The sequence below is a fragment of the Pholcus phalangioides genome, unplaced genomic scaffold (assembly GCF_987345545.1).
Source record: "Pholcus phalangioides strain wild (caught in Gottingen) unplaced genomic scaffold, Ppha-v1.0 ptg000011l_1, whole genome shotgun sequence".
Classification (NCBI taxonomy): domain Eukaryota; kingdom Metazoa; phylum Arthropoda; class Arachnida; order Araneae; family Pholcidae; genus Pholcus; species Pholcus phalangioides.
In genome coordinates, this window is record NW_028301604.1 from 26,349,617 (window position 1) to 26,368,840 (window position 19,224).

General features: G+C 38.7%; 1 protein-coding gene and 1 pseudogene across 7 annotated transcripts in view; one reads left to right on the top strand and one right to left on the bottom strand.

Annotated features, from left to right (window-relative positions):
• Positions 1-268: 268 nt before the first annotated feature.
• Positions 269-551, top strand: LOC149080279 (signal recognition particle RNA; annotated as a pseudogene).
• Positions 552-2,802: 2,251 nt separating this feature from the next.
• The window catches only part of ktub (Tub domain-containing protein ktub), a 208,039-nt gene continuing 191,617 nt past the window's right edge, over positions 2,803-19,224 (bottom strand). For 6 of the 7 annotated variants that reach the window (XM_089239410.1, XM_089239411.1, XM_089239409.1 and 3 more), the window contains 6 exons: positions 17,546-17,658; positions 17,339-17,459; positions 15,784-15,882; positions 14,962-15,049; positions 8,332-8,415; positions 2,803-3,330 (listed from right to left, as the gene is read on the bottom strand). In XM_089239410.1, the coding sequence (XP_089095536.1) occupies positions 3,197-3,330; positions 8,332-8,415; positions 14,962-15,049; positions 15,784-15,882; positions 17,339-17,459; positions 17,546-17,658 (639 nt within the window). In that variant the 3' untranslated portion in view covers positions 2,803-3,196. The remainder of the gene's footprint in view (positions 3,331-8,331; positions 8,416-14,961; positions 15,050-15,783; positions 15,883-17,338; positions 17,460-17,545; positions 17,659-19,224) is intronic. The other variant, XM_089239407.1, reaches the window with a different exon arrangement.

A 19,224-nucleotide genomic window follows, 5' to 3' on the forward strand; every position in this document is an offset into this window, starting at 1 on the left:
CAGTCCAGTACGCTCATAGTTTGAAATTTTGCATAGAACCTTTTTTTTTCCTAAATTGCATAGGCTACGCAGCCTATACCCTTTTTAGTTTGATCTAGCACTCCTAGAATATAGGTGTAAAGAGGCCATAGGCCGGAATGACACTATTACGTTTTTGAAAAGTTCTTAAAACTAGTAGCGTATCGGGGTTATTGGTTTTTTTTTTCCGTTTTGAAAAAAATATTTAAACAAAAACTTTTATAGTATGATCCCAGCCCTAATTTTATCCGCTGCGAACCGTGGCGTGTTCGTGTAACCCAGCTACTTTGGGAGCCTGACCTGGCGGATGGCTTGAAGAGTTGGGAGTTCTAACCCCAGTAGTGCTATGTAGATCGGGCGTCCGCACTAAGCCCGATGTCGATATGGTGGCTTCGGGGGAACCCGTGGCCTCCAGGTCGATCTCTAAGGAGGAGCGAACCGGTCCAGGGCGGAAACGTAGCCTTAGTTTCATTCACTGTAGAAGTAAAAGAAATTCTAATAAATGTATATTGCAACTCAAAAATGTATCAAATAAAAGGTACCCAAATGACCGTGGTTCACCAAGTATAAGGTACATCTGAGTAATATGGGCCATGCTAAAATTCAGTGGTTGCTTTAGAAGCCGTTCATGAAATCCAAACAAGAAGTTGGTGCTTATAAAATATCTTTAAAAAAAATTTTAATCTGAGGTATGTCTTTTTGGAAAATATGAAAGAAACATTCCAGAAACTTCCAAAGATATTCCAAAGAAAATCGAAGAGTTATTATCGAAGATTACGATGGTTTCGACAGCTGGCTGATGCGAAGATAAATCCAGGAAAGAAAATTCAACTGGCCTTGCGCAAGGCCACAACTGGGAGGGGGGGGGGAAGCAGGCGGATCTGGTGCCTCAGGCGCTGAACAAGAAAGGGGTGCCGAATTCACCCTTTAACTGCTGCTTCTACATTACAAGGGGTGCCGAAATGCCGGCTTGCCCCGGATGACAAAGTATCTAGTTGCGGCCCTGGCCTTGTGGGGCATTGAACCCACTTCCTCTCACTTGCCGGGTGAGCACACTAGACTACAAAGCCAACGAATCCTCTTTCCTCGCAGCTCGTGTGCGCTGAACGGGGCCATACATGACAACCAGACCTAACATGGACCGCTGTCAAAATTTTCGTAGCAGAAAGTGACATCATTTTTGGATAAATTGCCATCTGGTGGCAATGTCAGAAATAGTGAGCTTTAGCCTGAGGTAGGTCTGGCTGTCCATGTACGGCCCCATTCAGCACACACAAGCTCTAAGCAAAGAGGGTTCGTTCGCTTTGTGGTGTAGTACGCTCGATCGGCAAGTGAGAGGACGTGGGTCCCCGCAAGGGAACTTGAATTTTCTTTCAGGGGGGGGGGGGAAGTCCTCTTTTCAATACCATGCTTAGAAATATTCACACTATAATTCTTCCTTAGATTAACTACTTCGGAAATATAAAATTTCATTTATTTATATTTATTTATAGGTTCAATATCGAGTAAAATATACTTGTAAGGACCAGGGGAGGGGACACCAAAACCATTCAAGTGCTCAGAGCCTCCAAAAATCTGAATCCGGCACTGTTAAGGCCCCCTACACACGCTCAGCTAGATGCTGCTTTTTTAATTTCTTTCCCTCCTGGAATGTGTCAATCTTCAATGGATAGACTTGAGTTTTGTTTGGGAGATTTTTGCAGCGGAACTCTGGAAGGCATGAGTAGGGCGACCATACGTCCGGTATTTCCTGGGACATTCCCGTATTTTCACATTTTTATGAAAAAGTCGGCAAAGCCAAAATTACGTGAAAATACGGAAATAACAAGCTTTCAAATTTATGAAAATGAGAAAATTCGCATTTTTTACTTATTTTCATGAAAGTTGTTAAATGTCAGCTTTTACCGCGAAGTGCTTGTTAAAAGTCCGAAATGTATACGTTTACAAGCGTTTTTCGGGCTTTTATCGTAACAACGACACATAGACGCTCTTATATTACCGGTCCTTATAGATGTTATTTTAATAATATGCCGTATAAATGTCATCCCTAAAGCATGAACTTTCCATTAAGCATATAGTTTAAATGTACGTCTATAGGATGGATAATATTCCAGGGTTAAATGTATGAGAATTCATGCTTACGTTTTTTTTACTATTCATACGTGTGTCACTCACACATAATTTCACATAGAATCAGAAAGACATACCGTGTATTTGTGTCCCTATAGTTTCCAATATAGATGCTTTTGGGTAATTTGATCACATCACCTTCAACCCTCTCAGCGGCACTGACGAGATACCTCGCCTAACTTGAAGCTTTGTATTTCCGAAATTATGAGATATCGTGCCTCCTTAAAACCCTCTTATTTCGGCAAAGACGAGCCCAGATACTGCGTTCTTTTTTAACTTTTAAAGATGTTATCTACCCCTTCCCCTCACAGCCTGTCAAATCAAACTGCCAGATAGTGGAATCAGATTTTGTTCTTATTTTGATAATATAAAAATAGAGAAGGTGTTCGAAATATTCTGTTTTTTTTCTCTTCGGGATAGTATAGGAATATGCGTATAGTATAAATAATAATAAAAATCTAGAGTATTTCTCTTCCGCGGTTTATTACTCTCGGATTCGGAGAGGAAAGCATTATCACCTGAACAAAATCGGAAAAATATGTATGCCATTTTACAGAGGGTTTAGTGATTTCCACTGTGGCAGTTATAATGCAAATCAGTGAAACTTTAAAAACCGCATAAAGGATTAACACATATTTAAAAATACGAAAAAATATAGCAGAAAACTTATACACATCAATAGATTTTATAATTGATCTGTTACAATATTTTTCTATAACACAAACATTATCATCACTAGGGGAAAAAGAGATGTATATATATATATATATATCATTCAGACTCATTCTAGTTTACATCAAGATGCTAACAACTCATTACAATGTTACACAATTGGAATGTTTCTCTCCACCATATTGTGCTACTCTTTACACCGTCTTCAAATTGGAATGACCAATGAAACTAATAGCATCTTTGTCATTTTTCTGGGTAGTCATATGTATAATCATATGGACATATGAACACTGTTTCTTCTCTCATTTTAGTCTCGGATTTCTTCACTCCATTATATTTTGTATTATACATAAACTTTTTTGACTAGACACATTCTTCACTCACAAGCTAGTTTACTATCAAGACTCGAGAGAGCAATAGCAAAAGCTTGGAGGGCACACATAGGGTAACTGTAGTCCATAGTAAACACATCATCCGATACACGACCAAACTGCATGACTACGTATTCCGCTGAAATGAAATCAAATTTAATTACTTATTAAGCTTGATATACATATAGCATATACATGGCAACGTAAATACATCCTACCACCATTTAACGACTGTGAAACTCTACTCAGGAATTTTTTTCAGTGATGGATATAAATGTATAAACTTTCCGGTCATAGATATTTACTAAAGCTAATTGGAATGATTTTATTTAAACTAATAATTAAAAAGGTTTCTATAACCCAATTAAAAAAGCCGCTATAGTAGGACAACGCATGACAAAAATTAAATTGCATAAAACATGAAAGTTCCCAATGCTATACGAATTTAATATGCGAAAAACGAATTTCTCCATGTAAAAAACTCTTCTACGGTAACTTTCCCGCTGTCAGTGCAAAACAATTAACGTTAATCGACTGATTAAAACATATTTCTTTTTATCTCGGTAACAGTAAAGTTTTGTTATCCTAATTTGAATACATATTCTATTAAATTTTAGTTAAAATAAGTTATTTGATGCAAAAATAAGTTTCAATGTGATACACGAAATTTAACAATTTTTAAGAACTTTACAATACTGCGTAAAACTATTTTTCATCACTATTATCGAAATATTATCAACACGAAACCTTTACTAGTATTACCAGATGAATATCAATTCTACAATGCACTGCCAGATGCAACCATTGACAAAGGTGACGTTCAAATTGCATGAGATTGTCGTATCAGTTTTGCACGGCCTCTTCAGTGTATTTTATGATTAAAATTTAAATAATGCTGATTCTTTTTAAATTCAAAACTTCTATATTTGTCAAGTCTTTATATGATGTGCCATAAGAATATGTAAGTAAAAATCAAAAAATAAGTTATGAGCACCTCTGAATTTCAACGTAATTTCTAATTCAGTTAATGGAAACTCACTGATATTAACAAAAAAAAGGATTTAAAGTTCTATTCTGTTTACATACTTTCATACATTATTACAATGGATCCCGCTTATAACGTTTTTCATAAACCGTTATAAAAAAATATTGTAAGCGGAAAAACGCTTTAAACGGGGAATCTTAATGAGAATTATAAAGTATATAATTTGAGTTGAGACCACGAAAATAAGTCGTACTTAGCGGGAAAATGTTATAAGCGGGATTGATGTATATTGTCATGATCGCAATTTCCCCCTTAAAGTATTCATTCTGAAAATCTAAAATCCCATTTCAAATATTAATTTAAAAAGTTAACATCCTCCTACATTCTTTCCCACGCTGAGAATCGCAGCGCATTCATTTAATTTATATTAGATATAACTTGCTGGGATCCATCAACAACATTGACGCCAATATATGAAAGCATAATCATGACATAGAAGTCGTCATGCCATAACATACTTGTTTTTCCAAATATCTCTGGCATTAGAAAAGATGCGACGTTTCATTTAATGAATCATTGCTATCGCCACAATCTGGATTTTACCAGTTGGAATCCAAAACACCTTTTCCTTTCCATTCTTTGGTTTCTTAATATGGGATGAGTGCAAAAGCACCTTATTAGCCAATCAAATTAGTTGTTCATCCGAACAAAGAAAACTGAAACTAAAGCAATTCTCTGATTTGTGCCTGTTGATGTTGAAAGCGAGCCTGTAATGAGGGCAGCTAGTGTTTAAAAAAACAGGTACTGCCATAAATCCCCACGTTCTACGTTCTACGATGCGCTTTTTGCTCATCAATCGTCACGGCCACCGAAGGTGACGGTCATGCAATTTTTTGCTCTACAAGCTAAATCACCCCTTAGCTCACAGCCCGTACTCAGCCGGGCCTCAATAGCATTTAATTTCTCCCCCTTCTAGCTTAACTCAACACCGATATGGCTCTCTCAAACGATATTGAAAATATCCCTGTGTGCGTTTTTCACAATGTGATAGCAAAACCGAACAACTCCGGCCGGCACCGACTCACCGAGAATTTTCGTATCCAAAAGACCACAGCGGAACATGTACAGTCCATGAAAGATTTCTTCGAGGGCATTAAAGACGACTTCAACTGCCTCTTGCAAGCAGACAGCACATCTTTCAAAGCGTGGAACAAAGGTCTCACCTTCCAAAATGCCTTCCTGGACTTCGGGAAAATCACAGAAGCATCGGAACCCAAGGAAATTAAACGACTTCAATTTCTCACAGAAGGTGGCATCAAATATTTGATCAACTTCCCCAGCCCATGCTTCTATGACGAGTACCCTGGACTCGCGAAAATGAAAAAGCTAGAAATCCGGAAAAACCTGGAAAAACTTGGTATCAACAAGCTAGACTTCACACCAGCTGAAGCAAGCCTAAAACCGAAAAGCACTTGCGCAGACTTCGAAACTACAACCGAAGTCCCACAACCAAGTACCGTTCCAGGAAAATCGAACGTGTCCCGGAAAAATCTCGTTTCCAGTGACATTTCCGGAGAACCAGAATTTATTCTAACGGTCACCTTCGTCGACCGTTAATTCGACAGCACAAGCTATCCCACAATCCCAAGCGGCAAGCCAGGCCCCATCCGAAAAGACGGCCACTGAGGACCAATCAAAATGCGTCCCCGCTAAAGACATCACGCCCACAGTGATGATTGACAGATCCAAGCCGCCGGAGGAAAACACGACTAGCCTTGACGTCTACATCTCGTCGGATGACCGCTGGTTCGAAATCGCTGACCCCCTGCGAGAAATCTGCACCAATAATTTTCAAGTCAAGCTTGAAAGTGAACTTTGCAAAATTTTATTCCAGAGCAAGACGGATCTTAACAGTGCACTAAACTTTCTTCGCAACCAAAACATCGAAATTTCCCGCATCTCAAGTGGCAGCCGAGACACCTTTAGTGTTGTGCTAAAAGGCCTTGGCAGCAAAACGCCCACTTCAGACATCGAGGCTGAACTTAAAAAACTTGGTTTCAACGTCCTAAGCATGTCCCAGATGTCTTCTGAAAAAAGATCGGCTCGACGGAGGAAACTTCCACTCTGGAAAATCACACTTCCGCGTGACCAACCGTCCCGCCGAATTTCCGATATCTCCTCTCTCAAATTCATTTCAGTGAATTTCTTACCATTCCGTCGGTTTCCCAGTCGCCCTTCGCCGGTCCGTTGCACCCGATGCCAACGTTGGTCTCACCGATCGGCTCTCTTCACTTTCGAGGAAAGATGCATTAAATGCACTGAAAAGCATACGGGACAGCCGTGCTTAAAAGTCTTTGGAATCGATACACCGTCCTGTGTCAACTGCAAATCTAGCGGTCACCCAGCCAGCTACAAAAAGTGCAGTGCCTACACAGACGAGCTAAAAAAGATGAAAGCCGAAAAAATCCCACCGAACTAACCGAAAAACAATTTCGTAGCCAGCCCGAAAACACGGATGGAAAAAAACGGGAACGGTGCCATCACCATGATGTCGAGAAGTGTTCAACTTAACCTGAACAAATTCTCGTGCTCCCATCCTCAAAATTCGGCACCACGGCAAAAAATTTGCACATCTCCCACAGAAATTTCCCAAACAGTCGCCAAAAGTCCAGCGAGACACAAACGTCCAATCGCGCAACGAATACCCAATCTACGGACTTCAAATCGCTAAATCGTTCTACGGACTTCCGCAAAAACTTTGAAAAAATCCAGAAGCCAGTTACCGGGAGCAGCCCAGTCGCCGTTAAGCAGACGAAACATGCCGAACCACCGACGGCACCATCAGCCGAGCTGAACCATCGGATTTTTCCTCTGACTCCGAGATAGATAACTGCCCAAACTCGACTTACTATGTTTTCGAGTATGCGAAACTGTGCTTCGAGGACATTCTCAAAGTAAAAACCAAAAAAGAGAGGCAAGCTGTCTTCGAAAAGTTTATTGCCGAAGCAGGAAATATTCTTGAAAAAGACTAGGCCTCCAAGTCGAATTTCTCTGAAACCCCTTTATTTTTCGGAAATTATTTCGAAAAATTTTTCATATTAATCGGAAAGTATACTCTCTTTTTCTTTTTCCTTTCCCCATCTTTCTTTCTGTCAAAAAAAAAAAAAAAAACACCATTCTTCAAAAAAACTTAGAAAACATTTTGTGTCAAAAAAAAAAAGAAAAAAGAAATCGTGTGTTTAAACTCCCTCTTCATCGATTATCCTATCTTTTCTCGACTTTGAAAAATAATCGTATTAACACTATCTCTTTTTTTCCCACTCTCTTGCCACTAATATATTTTTTGTGTATAAAAAATGTATTTGCAGGTTCCAGCCAATAGGGAATCGAGTAAGCGTCTCAACTAATGAGAGACGCCGAGGTCAACATCAAAGCGTTGCCCGACCGGGCTTCTTCACAAGCGAAGCTAATTTACCGTCGTTAAACTTTAATTAATCGCCAGACCATTTCATTGACCATTGATTTTTGAAAAAGAGGATTCATTCCCAAACCTTCCTTCCTCATACATGCACTTACACAACTTCACATACATTAATCACTTGTCCTTCTCTTCACCGGGGGTCCCCAAGGGGCCCCAGCCTGTTTGTTGGCTAATGGCCCGCTTTAAGGGCCAGTCACCATCGTAAAATTTTGAGTCTGGTCTGGTCTGATGATGCGCTTTTAATTTCTCAAAGCGCTAAAATGCGCTTAGTGCGTGGAGTGAGATCATGAGGGAAATAAATGTGAGGTGCCGTCAAGAGGGATGCCTCGGTAAATGGCGTAAAAGGTCATCGCTCCAGGTGGTGTCTGGTGAGTGATTAATATTTTCTTTTTATATATTGTCTTTGAGGGTGAGCGAGATAATGATGTTGACACATAAAAATATATAATATGAAAATTTAAGAATAAACTTTATGTTGCACAACTATTATTTTGAGTACGTTTTTGAGCAATGTCGATATATTTAAATTTAATATGATCGCGTTTATCACGGCGCGACAATTTTATTATCATCTTGTTGCATTATGCAATAAAAACAAAAAAATTTCATGATCAATTTCAATTGCACATGAGAAAGTAATTACTTTATTGTATTATAAAACAGAATCTACTTGCCATCATTCGTGTGCACTATTTGAAAATTCTTAACGGATGCTTGAGTAACTCTTCCGTGAAAATTCAGTACGTATGATTGCGTTTCTGTAAAATGAATAGTAAACACATGACAATAATTTTTGTGGACAAAAATTTCTTGGAAAATACAAAATAAGATCATCTCGAACATGTGTGAAAGAATGTCCAATGTATTTATGAATGAACACAAAATCGTTTAATTTAGGATGGGTGATTTTTTTTCCTGCCTCGGTTTGATCATTCTGGTGAAGCAAAAGGAAAAAGAATGACAAGATTTTTATCAACATCTGATTTTTATTCTTACTTACGTTAGCGTGTTTAACTGTTAGAGCAGTTGGTAGGACGCTGAATGGAAGGCAACCGAAAGATTCATGGTCCAAATCCACCCGTAGCGCTATTTTTGCCCTCTCTTCACAACTTCCGATGATTCTTTGCATTTTCCTCCGTACACACGGAAAGAAAACGATGCTTATTCAAGGAGTGGAGGGAACCACGGACAGATTCGGATTATGATATTTTATGCTCGCAATGGCGTTGCGTTTGTGAAAAATTCTTTTTTATTTGCGATCATTTGATCATTTTTGTCGCACCACGGTCATTTTCTGCACATGAGGGCTTATTAGACCGGGACCTACAATTTATTGCCAATTCTGAACGGCAGACTTGTTGTTTTACTCACCGAGAGGTTGATGCGCTAACCCATCGATGTGGGACTCCTTGCGGTAGGTAACAATCTTTTCCTGTGGTCATGTCGTCGTTTCTGTTGTACCCCCGCGTCAGAAAAGTTTTCTGGCAAGGACGAACTGGGTATCGAACTCGCGACACCTATAAACATCCTTTGGTACTTTAGGCGAGTATCTTATCGACCTGGTCCACCGTTCCCCCTTTTTGTTTGTGTTTGAAAAATAATTCCAGTAATTCCACAAAATATCAAATACTTTCATTTTATTATGCGAAAAGTAGTAAAACGTGTGAGGCGGCTAGCTGTGATCCGCTATCCCCTCCGCAGCAAGCGCATCATGACCCCGCACCCCTCTCTGGGGATGTCAGGACATTCAACAGCTTTGAGTGGAAAAAAAAATAAATCAATCAATAATCATTCAAAAAACTGAAGATGTAAGAAAGAGGGAAGAAAAATAGCGTTACGGGCGGAATTCAAACTATTAACCTTTCGGTTGTCTTCGATTCTGAAGAAAGACTTCATTTTTTGAATATGTTAACATTGGATGAACGCGGGTGTTGGGGAGATATGGTCGAAGTGTTCAAAATTTTCAACGGAATGGATAGGATGGACCATTAATTATTAATATGCCGTCAATAAACTGCTTTTACAAGGAAGCACCAGTATCGATTGGTAAGGGACAATTCTAGATTGTGGTGTTGCAGGGAATTTTTCTTTAACAAATGGAATAGCTTACCTCCGGGGGTCGTGAATTCTAACACAATATGTTTGAAAATACGTTTGATAGCTATAGTGGGATAAATCGAGAAGCTATCCATACTTTTTTTATGTTTATTTTCTATTTTTATATCAAGATTTTTTTTTTATGAGCAGCATATTATATATGCTTTTGTGTATATTTTTGCATATTGTATATGATTTTATATTGAATTGCTGTATTTTCGTTATGTTTGATATCCATATTTTTTATTGGCGTAATTTCGTTGGGCATTTTTCTTGCTGTGGTATTTGTATTGGGTGGTCGATAGTATCCACCCTGCAGGACCGTAACTAGGATTTTTTCCACCCCCACAACTTTAAAATTCGACCATTTTATTATAGTTTTCTTTGTTTCCACCTAAAATTGCCTCCCCTAAATTTGGCCACCCGGGGCAGTCCCCCCCTCCCCCGCCCCCTCCACCCTGTATATGGTTTTGGTACATACACATAACTTGGTCCCGATGGGTCAAACGGTTCCCTGACAATAATCAGGAGTTGAATGAAAACTCGAACCAAAATCGTAATACCGTTGTATGGTTTTTCTCACGATAACTGTTTTGCTTTCACCCCCCGTCAGCTATGTGAAGTGAAGTCAGCTTTTGTTCAAAGTCTGATAACAGAAGGGAAAAGAGACGATGTTTTTATTTTCCTATCGAGGTAGAATGGTGCAGCCAATGCCTTCTATACCAGAAAGCCTCCGCGCGAAGTCGTCATGAAGTCATCCATTTCACCTGTAGCCATTGGATATAGCAGTCCGACGTATGCGAAATCTTTACCTATTTTTGCAGTACATCCAATGACTATAGAGGAAATGTACGACTTCAGTGACGTCACTAGCTTCGCGCGGAGGCTTTCTGCTATAGAATGTGTTGGTACAGCAAGGGTGGCTAACCTTTCTTCAAACCATGTCACAATAAAGATTATTTTCATTTTCGATGCACGTGCTACTCTACGAATTTTATTGCGCAGCCCATGCGTCCTGTTTTCACGGGACACTGCCATTCTCTCCGTTCCTGCAAAATATTATTTGGCTGTTTTGGGTTCCTCACTCTTTTGAGTTTTAAATTGTTTTTATTTTTGAGTCATAAATTCAATTATTGCATTGCAGATTTGGTAGTTCATCTCACCTGCATCACGTTGGGCATAGGCACCGGAATCTGAGGACTCAGGGTGCTTGTGCTCCCTCCTCAATAAACTTTGTAAGAGTGCTTAGCGACCCCCCCCCCCCCGCGCAATAATTCATGGATACATTAATATGTAATTCTATTATGCAATGCATGTCTCCCCCATGCTGACGTTCCTGCATCTCGTACACATGGGACGTCCACCAACTATGCCCGAAGATGAGAAACCGAACAGGAACGCGCTCATCTCATCACATGATTATTATTTCAAGAGCCGATAAGACTATCATTCATAAGAAAAGGATTGCTTAAAAGTTGGAGAGAATTTCTTCTATTGAAAAATGGAACAGAATTTCATTAATTTTTGAAAAGCGTTCGCGTGCCACTCCTAATTCCGTGACGTGCCACTTATGGCGCAGATGTACAGCATAAAATAACAAAAAAAACGATAGGTCTTTTTTTCCTCTTCCCTTTTTATTATTATCATTTTGTATTGGAGGGGGAGCATTTATCAGCACACAATCGGAAAAAAAACTCTTCTTGAAAATAAGTAACAATTTATAGAAGGTTTAGTGATTTCCAATGTGTCAGTTATAATGTGGATCAGAAAAAAATTTAAAAACCACTTAAAGGGTTAAAGGGCATTACAGTGAGCACGGCAATGACTAAAATTTCCTGTTAGCAGTATCCACTATAAATAAGACCTGATCTATAGGAGGTGTTAGCTTTGTACTGTTCGTTCAGTTCAGTGAAATTGCAATTCAATAGAAATATTACAGCAATTACGTGAATGGCATGAAGTTTTGAATATTTTGAATAAATACAATAACTAAAATTGTCCGTCCGAAACCTGAGATTATTTTCACACTTCCCAGCATCTGGTTACAGCCCTGAGCAGAGGCGTATTTACAGGGGGAGAGGGCTAAGCAGGAAACCCAGAATGGCAAGTTCAGAAGGGTTGCAAATTTTGGTAATTGGTGGTCAAGAATATTAAATTAGAGATTTACGGAAATTTCGCCTGACATTTCGCCCTGGCCCGTTTCGTCCCCGGGACATTTCGCCTCAGGCATTTCGACCCCGTCGTTTCGCCTGCCGTGTGAGTGACGAAGTGAGTGGTTGAGTTGTACCAAGTAAGTGACTGTATGAGTGACCAAGTGAGTGGCTGAGTGACCATATAAGTGACCAAGTGAGTGGCTGAGTGGCCATATAAGTGACCAAGTGAATGAGTAAGAGATCGAATGAGTGGACGGGTGAGTGACTTTATGAGCGAATAAGTGAGTGGGTGGGTGACCGTATGAGAGACCAATTGAGTGTGGTCACTCGTACGGTCACCAATTTGATCAGTGATATGGTCACTCCCTTGATCACGGTCTTGTTCACTCATATGGTCAGGCACTTGGTCACTAAACACAGTAATTCGTATGGTCACTAACTTGATCACTAATATGGTCAGGCACTTGGTCACTAAACACAGTAACTCGTATGGTCACTAACTTGATCACTAATATGGTCATAACACCAAACATGGCCCCCGCTTTGTCCCTTGCGGGATATAAGCGGATTACCTTGCGGCTGGGCCATGCTGGAAGAACTCTCCATTCCAAGCAGCCACACTCCGGGAAGCTCCCGGAAACCTCCGATGGTCAAGAAGGAGTACAGGTGGACCGCCCGCCAGATCTCCGACCCAGCAAAAACATTCCGAGGCACTCGGCTCCCCTAGTCCAGGAGATAACACCCCCGTCCGCCACTCATCGCTCAAAGAAGCAACAGAACGGAACCAAACGTCCGTCCCCTCCGGCAGCCCGTGCCCGTCCATGCCAACACCGCACTCCATCCCTACCAATCCATCCGCAGATGGACCCGTGGGATCTCGGTTGCCAATCACTCGCTTCAGCTCCTTTGCCACCTGAAAGAAAACATGCATATATTGGCACATGGAAGCACTGAACAGAAATGACAGCAAGTGCTTAACATCAAGTGGAAATTGTCAGGAAAGAACATGACAAACATCGCAGTTCTGTTAAATGAGCGGGACAGAAGAGAAAAAAAAAAATATATACAGTGATATGGTGAAAAATATTCCCATGAAACATCACAGTCCATCCGATGAATATCCAGGATTACAGAGCAGTGGGAATTCGAGAGACTAGACACAAAATAGTCTCACAAACATCACAGTCCAAAATGCATTCCAGACTAATATGGTCAGGCACTTGGCCACTAAATACAGTAACTCGTATGGTCACTCACTGATACAGTCACTCACCCGTACTCATACAGTCACCCACTTGGCTACTCATACGGTTACTCACACACTCAGCTGCTCACTTGATCACTCATATGATTATTCGCTTACCCATACAGTTACTCACACTCACTTATTCATACGGTCACTCATACAGTTACTCACCCACTCACTCATACGGTCACTCACCTATCCATATGTCCACTCACCCAATCACTTGGTCATTCGCACAGTCACTCACTCGGCTCGGTCACTTACACATTCGGAGCAGGTGAAATGTCGGGATTAAACATCGGGGGTGAAATTTCCGGATCTGCAAATTGTACCGCCTTTCACCCGTTCTAATTTGAATAGCCCGCAGGCAGTAAAGCCACAAATCCTCCTCTGGCCCTAAGTTTGGGTACGAGGTTGGCCAGTCTTTATACGCATTTCATCCAAACTTGCGGCTATGTTGGTGAAAAGGTCCACTGAATTTAAAGCGAAAAAGGGCGCGGTAGCCCAGGTCGATAAGATACTCGCCTAAAGTACCAAAGGATGTTTAGAGGTGTCGCGAGTTCGATACCCGGTTCGTCCTAGCCAGAAAACTTTCCTGACACAGGGGTACAACAAAAAAACGGCGACTTGACCGCAGCAAAAAATTGCTACCGCAGGGAGTTCCCCCATCGAGGGGTTAGCGCACCAACCTCTCGACGAGTATAAAAAACAAGCCTGCCGTTCGGAATCGGCAATAAATTGTAGGTCCCGGTCTAATTAGCCCTCGTGTGCAGAAAATGACCGTGGTGCGACAAAAATGATCAAAATGATCAAATAAAGCGAAAAAATATAAGTTCAGTAGTGCGTGCGTGAAATTTCATGATAAAACAGTTCTGCCAGTTAAAAAATTGAAAAATAATTCGATTTCGTCAATACCTGAATTTTAAACCAAGACAAAGAGGCTTCCCGAAAGCCCTTTTTCGAGACAGTGCATTCATTTGCAAAATGCCGAGACTATCCTGATTTTCCTGGAAACCTGGCCACCCTATCCAAGATTCATAGTTTTGGTTTGAGAGTTACTACTAAACAGGGTGTAAAATGATGTCTATACACTCGTACATTCCTTTTTTGCTGAATAAAGATACTCTAACTAAATACGTTGGGCCTATCTCCAGTAAAGTGGACATATTCGACAAACTGAAGACAACTGCAGCTATCCAAGTGGCAAAATTTAAGATATAGTAAATCTAACATAGCAACGGAGCAAGATAGAATAAAACATCAATTACGAAGTTGTACAACATTATAAAATTACGAGAAATTGACACCAAGAAATGAACAAACGACAATGAATGAATGAACGCCAGAACTCTGCCACCAGACTTATCCGGTTGCCGAGATCTCTTCCAGTCCAGCTTCATGGCAGGATGTGGAACAACACAATAAGGAACAGTTGGAGTCGTGAGAATAGGATGCATTTAATCAGTGTGCGAGTGATTCGATTGCTTCAATTATCTAAATTTATAGTCAAAAATTTCTGCTTCCTTAATTGCAACGTAGCAACTTGTTAGTCATTGTAAAAAAAACTTTGTTATTAATATTGTTCATCTATCTTGCTTCGTGGATAAGTTAAAATTACCAATTTCCGAATTTCTACACCGAAGTGGCTTGGTCATTGGTTTACGTCAGTTAAGCAAGTCCTTTTCATTGGAACTGGACCCAAGATTTTTAGTCGGGGAACTTTTGTTTTTGCCATAAAAAAGGGTGTAGTTATAAACACTTTACTTTGCATCACAAGTAATTGTGGCGTCTTTGAGGAAAATAATTACCATCATTCCATATTGGCGTTTTATTGTGAAGTTCCACGATATTATCCATCGTTTTAGTTTTCCATTTGTTAAGAAGTCCTTCTTGATCCTGCCGTTTTGAACATAAGAAAGTTTTGTTACAATTTGCATACTTGGTTGTTACACAGCAAATATTTCAGTCAGTATCACCATTATTAAAAGCAATGCCAAGAGTTTAAAGAGATGTTTCATGAATTGCATGTGACTCCTCTATAAGGCTCAAATACTAGCTATTTGAAACCAACAATATAAATATAATAGCAAATTATATAACACAAAATTAAATCAGTTACTTACGTAAAAAATCGTCAAAAAAGGGTTCTTTTATTATTTCTCTAATAAAATTGATCTGGGATATACGCTGCTTTCCAAAAGTTTAGCACGGCATTTTAATTCACAAATAGTAAGGATACTTGTAAATTTCAGTGAGTGAAGTTATGTGAAAAAGTGATAATACACAAGAGCTGTGTCAGTTGTGATTCGCTAGACAAAAATTATGTAAATCGGGCAAGTGTTATATAAAAATGGCTGCTATTTTCATAGATCATAGTATTCGTGGTTTGAGTTCTTATTTTGGATTATTTTTCAATTGCTATATATCATTTCAAGTTGCGATATTTCCTAATACAGTATCATACGATTATTATCAAAATAACACTTTATGTACAAAAAAAAGGGTAACCGAGTCCTCATTATTGCATCTTTGGCCTCTTTTTGGGTTTGTCATCATATATTGCCCAAAATTAAATATTACAATCAGAATGTGGTTGACTGAACAAAAAAAAAGTAATTTTTATAACTCACTGCTTCTGTTTTGATTGGCACTCTTTTGTTGTCGGTATCCAAAGCTGGAAGAATAACAGTCATCTTACGTGGGCCTTTGAACCCGAGAACATTCGTTTCCTAAAGGAACAACAAGAAAAAAATACCAGTGAGCAATGCAAACGAAAAAACATCACACGAGCTTTAAGGAAGGGGAAAAAAAGACCCGATATCAGAGAGTAAGATAAAAATGACTTATTGGTGAAAATACCGAAGGTTGTAAGCGAATAAAATCGGAATATGTGGGTATCGGTAACCTTCTAAAATGCCAGGCAAATGTTCCTCGACGAAAGATAGGCAGCGGTAAAAATATCCAATCGTGAATTCAGAATGTGGTATAAGTAGACTCAGAAAAGAGAAACAAAATAACACGCAGGGAAATATTGCGACACAATAGAGAAATGCAAGACGTTTATACGAAATACACGATCTTGACAAGTGTGCATTAACACGAGAAGAAAACGTTGTCAAAATCGAAATGCAAAATCAGTGCGAACGATATTTACATCTGCAGGAAATTTGTGGCACATAAAGAGAAAAGAAGATACGACACGCGAGAAAAAGGTCTGTCTGGCGACATAAAGGTTGAACGTAGTTTCCTAGGCATTCATGAAAAATGCACAATTTGAAAAAAATATTCGTGAAAAAAACAGTACCAATACAAAAAAAGTAAAAAGATTTTTTTTTTTTTTGCTTCTCACACACACACACAGAGAAGGGATACGAGATTTGGTAATAAATTTGATTAGATTGTGTGGCATCTAACATTTAGGTGAGAAACTACAAGTCATCAATACAAAATCGACAATTAGAGCATACGTATTTACATTGGCATAAATGTACACCGTATGCGACAGAATGAATTTGACTAGATCGCACTTCAAAGTAAAATGTAAGCTTCCGAAACATTGTGAAATAAATGACAAATGTACTCGAGAGAAAATTTTTTTAAATTCCCGACGCCGTTCTTTTTTCTTAGTTTTACGTTAATGATTTTCTTTGTACATATGAATACAATTACTTCATTATCATTGAAAAATGTTCAATCCAGCGTGTCAGTATAAGTGATATTTTTCGAATTTTAGAATTTTTATGTTTTTAGTTTGAGGTAATTGTAATCAACAATAGTTTTGCAGAAATATTTGGGAAAGTTGAAGAAAAATCACAAAATGACTCAACTATAGTGTTCGTATTTCAGAAACTGCGCACGAAAAGACTCATAATAAGACACTGAAAACAGAAGCAAGCTCCATTATTTATATACGATTTATCTTGCTATCTGGCATAAATTGAATGAGCATACGACGGTTTATTGTGCAAGTTATTTGAGCCTCATCATATTGCTGGCTTCACAAAGCATAATTTTTAACATAGGCTAAGATCATTTCGGTTGTGTATTGATTTTCCACCTTTTCTTTTAAAAGAATGAGAATTATAATTAATATATTTTTGTGCTATTTGTAAACGCAAGTACTTGGAGTTATTTTTCTGAAATAATTTCCCCCTCTCTGCTCGAATTCAAACTAAAAATACTCACGTATATAACTGCAGCTATCTCGGATCTGGTAGAAACGGACTCTTTTTGGGATACTCCACTTTTCTTTCTTGGATTGCATCCAGAATCATATACGGTAAATGCCGTACCAAGGAGATTAGACCTTAAATCAATTTCAATAAAAATAGAGCTATAATTCTTTTTTATGTAAAATACGTTATTACTCGAAAATAAATAAAGACTATTCACCTTAGTTTTCCAACAAAAGCATCACCTGTTCTTGAAAGATCTGTTGGATCAATGGAAACCAAGTAATTTGAGGTTGCGCTCTTTTTTCGTTTGCGAGCTGCCAGCAGAAAAATCTGAAACCAAAAAGAAAAGTCAAAGCTGGAATAAAAAAAAGACGTTAAATATTCGCGATTTTTTTATTTTGATAATTGTTTAATTTGAATATCTTCGACGGGAGAGAAATGGCAACGGTACATCAAATGCAAACAATTAGGGAAAGAGTTCTGTTCCCCCCGAAAAGTCACATCCAATAATATTTCAATAACTTATTTGAACGAGAACCAAGTACTTATATGAATGCCCTCTAAAAAGCTAACTAGACGTGAAATGTGGAGGGTGTGTGTTTTTTATCTTCCTTTGAGATTGAAACTACTAGCGTCCTTGGTCGTACTGTCTGTAAAATCGGTAAATAAACTACGTAGTAATTATACTGTAACGTAAATACCGTATTCAATCGAATCTAAGTTGCATTTGTTTCCCTTAAAAATCGGACGTTTATGCCGATGCCCATTAAAAGCAGTGAAAATATTAAGCAACAATACGCATTTTCACATCTGAAGAATAAAGTGAACGGTAAATCGATTCGAATGAATGCCGTAATTTCACTGTCACTTGAATACAGTTCGAATGACCACTGAACATTTTTCGGCTTAGAAATGTGTAAAGGAAAATGATTAGGTGGTACGTTGGGTGAAATGGGTTGGGTTATAATTGAAAAAGATAAACTTATATGTAAGCATAGGTACCAGTACCTGGGGACACGACTATTAGAGCTACCCCCCAATAAATTTTTCTGGGGTGTAGCAGAGCTTCCCCGAAATTAATAAATATGCAATGCAACAACCTCCTCTTCCTGCGTACGTACTTAAGTCCCGTGTGCAATACAGGATGACTGGCAACGTTCACCCCCGCTCCCAAACGCTATTTTCATGTCGGCGCCTCTGAATGTAAGAAAGTAATCTTTTATTAACTTCCATAAAATATTTACAGTTCCTTTTATTTTATCGGCGGAATATTAAGATAAAAATTGTATGTTTTTGTCAATGATCAAAGGACTTGAAGATTGCACCGCATAAATTTTTATGGTTATTAAATACCACTTCTCTCTCTCTCTCTCGAATTATTGCAAAATTCCAATCTTAACAATTATTGTTTTTTAGCTACGGAGATTGGAAACAGGTATGGAGACAAGCTTTTTTTGAAAAAGCGGAAAACCTTGAACAAAATAGATACGCACTTGCTCTGTATTACATTTTTTCTCTTGATGAAAATTGTTTATGACCGCGAAAACCTTATCAACTATTTTTTCTCTTTTTACAAAATACAAAAATAATTTGAGAAGCTTTCATAGATTATTTTATAAAAAATTGTTTTATACCTTCGTCAAAAATAAAATAAAAACAACCATAAACACACTTTGTATTTGTTCAGAGCAAGGGTTAACAAATTTTGATGAAATCAATCTTTCCCGCAGAATAGTTTCGTGGTGGATGCTTCCGGGGCTAGAAAATTTCATTATCGAATCATACGGTTCGGTGGAAACTACCAGATCGTTACATGATGTTCTGCGTTTAATTAAGTGATGGAAATACGCCATCTGGTGCTCTCAGCAAAATATATTTTCTTATTTGCTAAAATAC